Genomic DNA, 11,889 nt, shown 5'->3' with positions numbered 1-11,889 from the left:
GCTGCTGCCTGCGTTGACGTTTATAGCTAATTTTTTAAATTTTATAGAATAAAATTTAATATTTTAATTTATTTCTATTACAATAGAAAATACTAAATTGATTTAAAAAAAATTGTATGATAAATTAAAAAAATATTATGTGATTTTATTTTAAAATTTGTAGTTTAATTTGTATCAACTTATTATAATAAATAATGATAATTTTTTGTAATTAAAATATAATTATTAATTAAAAAATCTATAAAATATATTGTATGGTTTTACTATTTTTTTTAAAGATTTATAATATAATTTGTGTTAAATTAGTATTTAATGTTATGATTTTTATATCATTTTTAATGGCCTTTAAAAATTGTTGTTATTTGTTAATATCGTGATACGATACGTACTGCTTTAATTCTATAAAGTAAAAAATCGATTAAAATATATGGTATTTATATTTTACTGATGTAATTGAGAATATAAGGTGGTTGGCGCTTACGGCAGCCATTCTAATGTTTAAATCAGTAAATTGGGCGAGTGTAATATAATATTTTTGTAACGACTCGGAAACCGGACCGCTACCGGCGCTAGGATTTAGCCGCCTTTCCTTCGGCGGCCAAAGCTGCATGTAAAACCATGCAACATTCGGCGGCCGAACTTCACCTTTGGCGGGCGAAACCACGGAATGTTCGGCGGCTGAACTTTACCTTCGGTGGCCGAATCTTGCAAATGTCCCCTTGGTCTTTTCTCTTCAAAACCCAATTCCTTTGCAGTCAAAACCATTAAAACACTTAAAATACATTTTAGAAAACACATTTACCCCTCTAGAAAACTCTGACATCTTCAGAATTCCAAATTCCAACGGAAAACCACGGAATGTTCGGCGGCCGAACTTTACCTTCGGCGGCCGAACCTTGCAAATGTCTCCTTGGTCTTTTCTCTTCAAAACCCAATTCCTTTGCAGTCAAAACCATTAAAACACTTAAAATACATTTTAGAAAACACATTTACCCCTCTAGAAAACTCTGACATCTTCAGAATTCCAAATTCCAACGGAAACTCCGCCGGACGTTAGGGATTCCGATGCCGGAATCTAACCGGGTATTACAATTTTAAACTCAATAATACTTGTGTAATAATTGCATATTTTAATTTTTGTGATCATTAGCTTTTATACTCTAAAAAAAATAGACTTAGTAGTTGCATTTCTTGAAAATTGGAACGATACCGGCTAGTGAATAAAAAATTCCGAATTACAAGTGTAATAAGTATCTATTAGATTATATTCTCTAACAGCTGACTTTCCGTGGAGTTTTATCATGTAATTAAGAGAGTGAATTTTGACGAAACCTTGATATGGATTGTCTGTGATATGATGCATTCCATAGGAGCATCTTTTAATGACTTGTTTTACTGTTCTACTCACTGGGCTATAGAGCTCATCCCACTCCCTTAACCCCAGTCTTGCATTACGATGTCTAGATTTTCTTTTATACTCGTGTGAGACTAAATATCATTTTATCATACTTTTTCGAGTGTAAGCTCATAATCTATTTTAGAAGATTATTATACTATATTATTTAGCTCAATAATTAAAATTATGATATAATGTTTAATATATTAAAAATACCAAAAAAATTCAACAATTTCCCTTTAATATATTGTCATTTTTCCTATACTTTATAAATTCAATTTATTTTACTATAATTACAATAAATTTAAAATATTGAACTTTACTATACAATACTTTAAAGAATTAGTCTATAATTGTGAATGCCTACAAATGTTTGAATTTTTTTATTAATAAGCCAAATTTTAAATATAAGTCTAACGAAAAGGTAAAATGAAAAACTAGAAATATAGTTCATATACTAGGTAATTAAATATAAAATTTAAATAAAAAAGGTTTCAATCTATAATTAATTTCATAGAAAAGTCACTGCTCCATAATTTAAACTCCATATCTTTTATAAACTACAATAAATTTAATTTTTATGTTTATTTAATAAAAAATTTAAATCAAAAGTAATTGTCCCACATTAGATTTATTTAATTAAAATTATAAATCGAACGAGTTGTATATAAACTATTCGAGACTTAATTTAATAAAGCACGATTCATTTTAGCTTATTTTTTAAATAAATTAAATTTAAAATTATTAATTTTTGAATTAAATTTAAAACAAACCAAATTTATATTTATCACAAACTAATAAAAATTTTAACAAATCAAACTTGATTTCTGTACTATTCAGTTTAGCCAGCTTGTTTTGTACCCCTAATAAGAAGTTAGAAAATATAAACTTATTTACCAATTTAATCAAAACTCAATAGGAGTCATTTATTCTTAAACTGCAAATAAAGAAAAATTAAAACCTATTCACATTAAATCAATTAGCAAATTTGAATCCATAAAGATAATCAGCGGCCATCACACGCCACTCGTTTTATCTTTATTATCAGTTTTATGCTTTTTCTTTTCTAAATACATGTTTTAATTTTTTATTTTTTACACAAAAATTCAATTGATAAGCTAATTTTTTATATTCAATATTTAATATTTAACTTTTATAAAATTATATTTATAATTTGGAAATCTTTATATTAATTTTTTAATTATATCCATCTTAAAAATATTAAATTTTATTAAATATTAAAAATATATTTTGAGAGATTTTTTATAAATAATATAAAATTAAATAGGAATATAATGATTAATTATAAAAAAAATGGATAATAATTTTGTAACATCCAAAAAAATGGATAAAAATTATGAGACGAATAGAGTTTTTATCACTTAAATGCTTTCTTATAATTCTTTTTTTTATACCATTATCGTGGAATTTGAAGTAAAATTTATTAACACAATCTTTTATATATATACGACAAACATTTTTGCGGACTGTTAGTTAGTGTATATCATATTACGGGAATAAAATATAGAATAAATAAAAAAAATATATGTATAAATATTTTTATCTAAAAAAATTCTAAAATTTCGTCTATTTTCACAAAAAAGTATGGATTTCATTAATACTTCTATGGAAAAATAAGCTAGACATTTAGCATGAGTAATTAATAAGTTGAGAAATTGGTCAATAGATAGTTTGACAATGAGCTCATGAAAACAACACATATAGAAAAAAAAAAATAGGTCACCAATATATAAAATTTCATTGATCCAAGAATAATTAGTGGACAAATCACTCCCTCTCTCTATATTTAGATCTAGCTCTAGCTCTAGCTCCTTTCTTTTTCTGCCACCTTTTTTCAATCAATTGCTAGACATGTCTTTCATTTCCATGCCTTAGAAAAATTAATCAATAAGAGAGAGAGAGAGAGAGCCACCCCATTAGCATCATCAGTTTCTTTTTCAAAGCTTCCACTGGTCAATCTTACACTAGTTAAATAGACTTTATTGATTTTTTTTTTCTATTTTAAATGACCCTTTTTGAAGTATTATAATAATTTAGGATTAATTTTCATGTCCATAGAGGCTCCCATGGTGTGGCCAAATTGGTGTCATCTAAGAAACAGCTTGTGTCAATGTATTGTTGCTGCTGGAAAATGGGTTCTTGATAATGATGAGATTGAGTCATTTCCATGCAAATCAGAGCAACCAAATTGGCTTGTTGGCATTGCATGTTTACTACTTCAGCTTGTGCCTTGGCTAGTTGAGCTTGAAGCTCATTTACTTGCTTTTGAAGTTGGCAAATTGCACCTGCACATCCATAAACTGGGTCTCTAATCCTTGCATTTGCTTCATAAACCATGCTGCTTACTGCATCTGCTCTCTGAGATTCTGGGAGTTCCTGAAAATATAATTTAAATAATTAATTCTTTGAATCAAATTTAAAGGAATAATTAATTTTGCCTTAATTTCTGAATCATGACAAGAAAAAGTGATGAAACCCAATTCTGGCTATTTTCTAATAAAGCTGGTGGAATTTGATTTATTTGGAGAAAGTTACATGAAAACAAATTACCCTTTCTCCCATTTGACAGAGATTTTTGTTTTTTTTTAAAAAATCAATATTTTTTTTCTGGTCAACCTTTGAAGGAAGCCAATGAGATCATAGTAAAGGAATAAATTACAAGTTAATTATATATACCTGCAAGAACTTGATGATGTTACTGGCTCCAAAGACTCTATGAGCAATGGTGAACTTGTAAGGTTCAGTGGGAGGAAAATAAGGAGCTAGAACACATTTCTCGACACATCGCCGGCGAAGGATTTTGCAGGCAGCACAAGGGCTGAGAACAACAGAGGGAGGAGGAGGAGGAGGAGCAGTTGGGGAAGACTGAGAAGGAGAAGGAAGACCAAGAGAAGAATGGGAAGATAGGGAAGGAGAAGAAGAAGGAGGAGAATAAGAGAATGGAGAAGGAACAGCAATCGGAGTTATGCCTGCAACTGCTTTGTCAAGGTTCCCCATTTGGAGATCGAGAGAGAGAGAAGAAGAAGATGAAGGAGAATGAAAAGAGAAGAGGAAGAGGTGGCGGTGGCGGTGGTGGTGGTGGGTTTTAGTTAAAGCAAAGACCAAAAGTGGTTGGTATTTATAGGAATTGAAGGCTGAAATAGTACAAAATTCCTGTTAAAAGCTGCTTACGTATTTCAGCTGTCACAGTTTGAATACACATTCGTAGTCTCAACCACACGTTACGCATATATGAGAAATTTAATATTTAATCTTTAAGGTATAATAAAACTCTCCTTCGTTAATTTCTTAATTTTAAAAATTATGTTAAAATATTTTTAAAATTTTATTAATTAATTATTTTATTAATTTTAATTATTAAATATTTTAATATTTAATTCTTATAATATAAAAAATTTCATTAATTAATTTCTTAATTTTATAAAATTATTTATTATTTAATTTTTTATATTGATAATATTGTAAATTTTTGTATAATATTTAATTATTAAAATTAATAGTTTGACTAATTAATAAATTTTATAAAACTTTACTTACATTTTAGTCCTAGATGGATCGAAAACTTTTATTGGGTTCGATTTTAACTAATGGTAAATAAAATATGTAAAATAAAATATATAAAATAAATAGATATTTAAAAAATTTATAAAAAATTAATAAAATATTATAATTAAATTACAATTTATTTATTAATTAAAATATATTAATAATATATTTATTTTTAATATTTATAAATATATTTTTTAATATAAATCAATTAATAGCTCATTTTTTATTTTATTATGAAATCAATTTCTAAAAATATTTATTGTAGAAAAATTATTTTTATATGATTGTGACATATAAATTTATAAAAAAATAATATTAAAGTAACATAACTATTCAATATAATATTTACTATAAAATTTATTTATTTTTAAATTAAATTATCTAATTTATTAGTTATTGAATTAATATTTTCATTTTATTTTCTTAAATTTAAATAATCTAACCTATTAGCTATAAAAATAATACGTGATTTATATTTAAGTATTTTTAAATTTAAATTATCTAACTTATTACTCATTAAAATTATATTTTTAAAATTAAATTATTTTTTAAATTTAAATAATACATAAAACTCATTAATTAGTAAAATATTATTCATAAACTATTTTTATTTATAAAAATTTAAAATTTATTTCTTTAAATTTATGTAGGTTAACAAATAATTTTAATTATAATTAAGTGAGATAATTATTTCTTAATAATCAAAATAGCATATAAAATTAAATTATATAATAAATAAATGAATATTTTTAAAAAATTACATATTGTAGTTAAAATTTTAAAAATGAAAAATAATATTTTTGCATTGGAAAAAATACAAAATGAGAGAGATAAATACAATTAAAATTAAAATTAAATAAACTAAATAATATTGAAGATGGATAAAAATTTATTTGATAAAAATATTAAAAAATTAATTTTATACCGTATATGTTAATTGAGTAATTTTAAAATAAAATTTAAATAATAAATCTTTTAAATATACAGAAATTTTAATAGTAATTTTTACTGTTATATGTAGAACTATCTAAATACCTTTATAAAATTTAAAATTGAAAAAAATACTTTTTAATTCTTGAGATTTAACGTACTTCTGTTCTTCTATTTTGGCGATCCAACATTTAAGTCCCTCACTTTCTCTTCCGTCCAAATTCATAGTCCTTCCGTCCATTTAAACCGTTTGGTCAAAAGGTCAAAGGTGAGAGAGATAATTTTTTTCAAAAGTACCATTCTCTTAATGTGAAATTCTTTTTTTTTTTCTTTCATGTTTTCTCCAGTTGCAGAAAGAGTAGGAAGAAGAAGAAAAAGAAGAAGTTGTAGAAATGGTAGGAAGAAAAAGAAGAAGAAGAAGTTGCAGAAAGGGTAGGAAGAAAGGGTAAGAAGAAGAAGAAAAAAGAAGAAGAAGAAGAAGTTGCAGAAAGGGTAGGAAGAAGAAGAAGAAGAAGAAGAAAAAAAAAAAAAGTTGCAGAAAGGGTAGGAAGAATAAGAAAAAGAAGAAGAAGAGACATTTGAGTTTGGGTTTAGTGAGAGTTAATTTTGTCAATTCACGTGTTCCAAACGGCTATTTTGGACTGAAGGACTACGAATTTGGACAGAAAATAAAGTGAAGGACTTAAGTGTTGGGTCGCCAAAATAGAGGGACAGAAGTGTTAATTACGTTAAATCTCAGAGACTAAAAAGTAATTTTCCCTTTAAATTTTTTCAAGGGCTATGCTTTTAAGTCTCACTCCGAATTCGTCTCTAATTTTAATATATTATTTAAAATTAATAATAATTTTTTTATAAAAATTAAATAGTATTTTTAATAAAAATAATATTATTAATTTTGCAATTTAAGAGCATAATATTTCTTGAACGTATACTTCTCAAATAGTATAATTAGAATATAAAATATTCTAAATCAAAACAAAATAAGTCTAAGGGGGGGACAAGACATAAGTTTCAAAGAGATCAAAAGGGGGGTTTTTACTTGAAAATCAAGTAATAATAACCAGAATCTCTATCAATTAATTTGATTTTCATAAACAGTAGTTTTAAAAAATAATTTTGTGAGGGGAAAAAAACAAAAAAAGGGTCCCAGCAAGTAGTGGCTTTGAGTAAAGTTGAATGTTTGGAATTGAGAGATTTGTTTAGGGATTTTGGGAAAGTTTTGGGACATTTGTCGCCTTCATGCAACTGGAGATTACGGCTTTATTCTGTTGAGATTAAGTTTACTGAATTTTAAGTTTTGAGAAAGTTGATATATTCGGCTGATATATTTTTTTAATTTTTTTAAAATTTAAGAAAGTTATTTCTTAAAATTTTAAACTAATAAATTCATGTATTTTAGTTGAGTGTTAAATAAATTCTAATATAATATAATATTATTTTTTATAATTTGAAATATTAAAAATTTAACATTTTAATTAACATAAAAATTTAAATAATAAATAATTTTTAAAATTAAAAAAAATAATATTTTATTATTAAAAATTAATATTATATTAAATGAAAACATATTAACCTTAGATAATAATATGAGAGCTTAATTGGTTTAAAAATTTAAATTAGACTTATTTAGTCTTTGAAAATAAAATAAATAGATTTAATTAGATTTATTTCTATTATTTTTTAGCAACAAATATAATTTTCTTGTGAAACATCTATGACCATATTGTTATAAATTTATATCAATAATGTATGATTGCTGCATATTACTATTATAAAAGTGTAATTATAAATTGATAAAACTCATTTAAAATAGACAGTAAGCTGATAAAATAAGGTTACATAAAAAGATTTGATAAATTAATATACGGTTTCATCCATAGAAAATAAGATCAAGACATTTTAAGTCGGTTTCAAAATAAATCAGTTTCAGATCGAATAGACTTGCGAGTCTCCATAAGGAAGTTATGGTTAAATAACTTTAATTTAACAGATATTTTTTATGTCTGCAATCACGAGATTTCTGACCAATTAGTTGATGAAGATTTTTTTATTAATGAGCCAACCACATCATTGCCGAATTATTAGAAAATACTATATTTATCTTTATTTTCTTACGATATAAAAGAAAAATAATTACAAAGATAAATACACATTATTCTCTTACACTAATACTCTGAGTTTTTTATTTTATAATTTAAAGACAAATTCAATCTTTTACCATAATAAAATTAGTTTTCAAATACTGATTAGTATTGATAAACGATTTAATATATATTTTTTTAAATGTGATCGAATATTTAATTTTTATATATAAAGTAAATATTTATTGAGAGTATTTTTTTTAATATATCAATCCAATTCAAATATAATTTAGATAAAATATGAGCACTTATAAATAATTTTAAAAAATTATTTTTTAAAAAAGTACCATTTTAAAAATTGTTTTATTATTTTAATATTTTTATTATTAAATTATATAAAAATTATTTTTTAATATTTTATTTTTCTCAACTACGGCTCAGAGCCACAGTATAACTTCATAGCAATCAAGTTTCTTTGAGCAATATATATAACTACAAAACTAATTTTGAAATTTAAGTAAATTTTAGTCTAACAAATTCCAAAAGATTTAAAAATAAAATCAAGGAAATTTCAGAAATAAATAAATAAATAAATAAAATGAAGGATAAATTATCAGTGTCACCTTGCAGAATTGTCAAATCAAAGGCAAATATTGCAGAAAAAAAAAGTTGAAAACACAAAAAGTTTTATTCTGTTGGTGGGATGGTATGCACTCCTTTTATAAAGAGAAGACAGGAAGGTTCTATAATTTACATGCAACAATAAATAACTTTTAATTCTAAAATTAATTAATATTTAATTTTATTTATAAAAATTAAATATTGCAAATGGATGAAATCAAAAGTGAGATATAGAAAATGGATTTTTCCATTAATCAGCTTATTTGTGACCAGATTATAAATATATTTATTTATATTAATTAAAAAACAAAAATATCTAAGAAAAATTATGTTAATTAAATCAATCAGTTGATTTATTTTCCAAACCCATTAAATTAAGTACGCATTTCAACATCATGCATGCTATGCGATTATGACTTGTTAGACTTTTAAATACCATTAATCTCTCTCTCTCTCTCTCTCTAATCAATACCTTACTTAATTAGTTAGCAAACGATTATTTTTCACTTTATTCATTTTATTTTAATTTTAGAATATGCTTTTTTTTTCACCGCTCAATATAATTAATCTGAAATGTTAATTTATCGTAATTTTTTATTTTTTTATAATTTTAATAGTATAAATAAATTAAATTATTTATAAACTATTCGAAATTTAATTTGATAAAAATCTGACCGACCTTAACTCGTTTAGAGTTAAAATTGAGCTTACTTTTTATTCTCATTTAATAAATAAATTAAATTTAAACTTTATAATATTTTATGAATTCGATTCATTTTCAAATTTATAAACAAGTTAGCGAATAGACTCGTTAAATAGAATGAAATTACTAGAAAAATAAATTGAAATTTTATATATATTTTCATGAGTTAAATATAAATTTTTTAAGTTTATTAATTTTAAATTAATTTAAAAAAATTATAAGAAATTAAATTTAATTCGACTCGACTCGGTTTATTTATCTTTTTAATAATTTTAATTATTTATATATATATATATTATTAAAAATTAAGAAGATAACTATTAAGGCTTAAATATATAATTTTATAGGTTAGAAAAAGAAAAACTACAACAAATTTAGAATTTTTAATAATGTGCCTTGTGAAGTATTAAAAATTTAAAACATATTAATTAATAAAAATTATAAAAAATATCTAATAATATGGATAAACTTTATCATCTTAAATTTTTTTTTTCAACATGTTCATACTAATTTCAATGTTGTTATACAATCATGTATGATGTCATAATAAATTATTTATTAATTTGTGTATTCACTTTATTCATTAATAATTAATTCAAATAATATTTAATTTTAATGAAAATTCAAATTCATATTTTATGATTTTGGAAAAGGGTTAAAATTTATTAAATTTAAATTCCAAAAAATATATATATTTTAAATCAAATAATAATGAATTATTTTATTTTTTTTTTTTAAATAGAAGAGAATTAAAATAATAAAATCTGAGATCTCTGAAATTTATTCAGATATATTTATCACCAGATTAAATAAATTTGTGAGTGGGTATTTTATTATTTATAATTATTTTATTAATTAATTAAATTTTAATATATATATAAAGTTAAAAAGATTAGCAGCCACCTTGTCATAATCACTGCCTAATTAAATCCTAAGCAAAGCAGCTGTACATTAGATTAGGTTTAATTCGATTAAGGTCCACGCGTCATTGCTTAGTTGGATAGGATTATTTGTAGAATTTTTATTTAGTTATTTTATTTTGCTTAATCTTCGTTTTCAAATTAGTCACCTTTTCAACTAAATAAGCTGCAAATTCAACATTTTATTTTCATATATTTTATACATATGCAGAATAATTTGGCTTCAGGTTGCTTTCAATTGGCTATTCATGCATTTCTTTTAAAAATAAATTAAAATAATTGGTTTTCAAGAAATTAAAATTCAAAATTCTTAAATTAAAATAATTAAATTAATTTTTAGTGGATTTACAATGTTATGGAAAATGTCTAATTAAGTAATTTTCTTTTCTTTTATATTTTCTATAAAATTTAGTATTCAGCCATGGAATGATGGAAGGTGAGAAGGAAAGAGAATTGTAGAATTCCCCAAAGCAATTGATACCAATTGTTTTGAGGAAGAAGAACTCAAGTCTTACCATGTTGACAACCTTAAAAAAACATTTAATTCAATTCATGAACAACAAAAATCTTGATCTTAATTTTCTTTTAAATCTTAATCAATAAGAAGAAAATGTTTAATATAACCTTTTTTTCTAAGTCTTGGCTAGAAAACTGTCATAGTGAGGAACATGTCAATCAATCAAAGTGCAAAGTTGGATGCCACTTCTCCTACCCCAACACACAAGGGTCAAGATCCAACTTGTGGGGATGCCATTTCCATCCTTTTTTTTTTCTCAAAAAAAAAAAACCCTTTTCTTCAATTTCATGCTAGAAGTTTTCACTTTACATACCAGCATTAACCATTTTCGATTTTCATTACGAGAGTTTAGAATCGAGAATTTTAATAAGCGATTTCGGTTTCAGTTTTAAAGTTAAATTTTTTATTTAATTAAAACATAATTGCAAAGAGTTGTTAGAATGGGGTGTGAATCAAAAAGGGATTATTGGAAGTTCTTGCTGCTTGAAGTCAAGTAGTGAAAGTTTGGTACCTAAACATTTAATTTAATAAATAAAATAAACAAGTTTAGCACAAAGTTAGTTGGGCCTACAATAATTAGTTGTCTATTGGGTACCCATAAAGATTTGTTAATTGCAAAAGAAAATAAGTCACAATCTCATTGTAGATAAAGAAATAGATTCTCTAATGGGGATATGGAGAAAAAGGAAGGTAAAATTGGTAGGCACATTGGAGGCATTAGATATTTGATTTAAAAAAAGGAGAATTACTATTAGATCCTCAGATATTTAGAAAATTAGTTAGTTTATCCTATTTTAAATTATGTTTTACATTTTATAATAGAAAAAATTATTTTTTTAATCAATGTGAAAGCTTTTTAATTTACAGGACTAAACAATTTGTTTTTGTAAAATAGATGATATTAATTGAATTGTTTTAAAATATAGATAAATTAGTGAAATGTTTTTAAAATTAAGGGACTTAATAGTAATTTTATTTTGAAATAATTAAAAATCATAAGATAATCTTTGTAGGGAATAGTTGTAAAATGGTGGACTTTAGAGGAACTAAACAGAAGAGTTGGTGACTTTGGTCTTAATTTGACAAAGTCTAGGTCAATAGTATAGTTTAGATGGTAATGCTCATTTTGCTTGACTTTACACAAATGACAA

General features: G+C 23.9%; 1 protein-coding gene across 1 annotated transcript; it reads right to left on the bottom strand.

The window, feature by feature from the left end:
- Positions 1-3,132: 3,132 nt before the first annotated feature.
- Positions 3,133-4,491, bottom strand: LOC110619151 (LOB domain-containing protein 1). The gene is made up of 2 exons (XM_021762410.2): positions 4,094-4,491; positions 3,133-3,793 (listed from the first exon to the last, which is right to left on the bottom strand). The coding sequence occupies exons 1-2, from the start codon at positions 4,412-4,414 to the stop codon at positions 3,464-3,466; spliced, it is 651 nt and encodes a 216-aa protein (XP_021618102.1). The 5' UTR covers positions 4,415-4,491; the 3' UTR covers positions 3,133-3,463.
- Between the last annotated feature and the right edge of the window lie 7,398 nt (positions 4,492-11,889).

Source organism: Manihot esculenta, chromosome 7 (assembly GCF_001659605.2).
Source record: "Manihot esculenta cultivar AM560-2 chromosome 7, M.esculenta_v8, whole genome shotgun sequence".
In the NCBI taxonomy this organism is placed as follows: Eukaryota; Viridiplantae; Streptophyta; class Magnoliopsida; order Malpighiales; family Euphorbiaceae; genus Manihot; species Manihot esculenta.
This window is presented reverse-complemented; position numbering and strand designations above follow the sequence as displayed.

Excerpts from the sequence above, each read along its gene's own strand:
- LOC110619151 (XM_021762410.2), bottom strand. The coding sequence starts at position 4,414 with ATGGGGAACCTTGACAAAGCAGTTGCAGGCATAACTCCGATTGCTGTT. Across the intron at positions 3,794-4,093 it reads ACATCATCAAGTTCTTGCAG|GAACTCCCAGAATCTCAGAG; the intron begins GTATATATAATT and ends TTATATTTTCAG.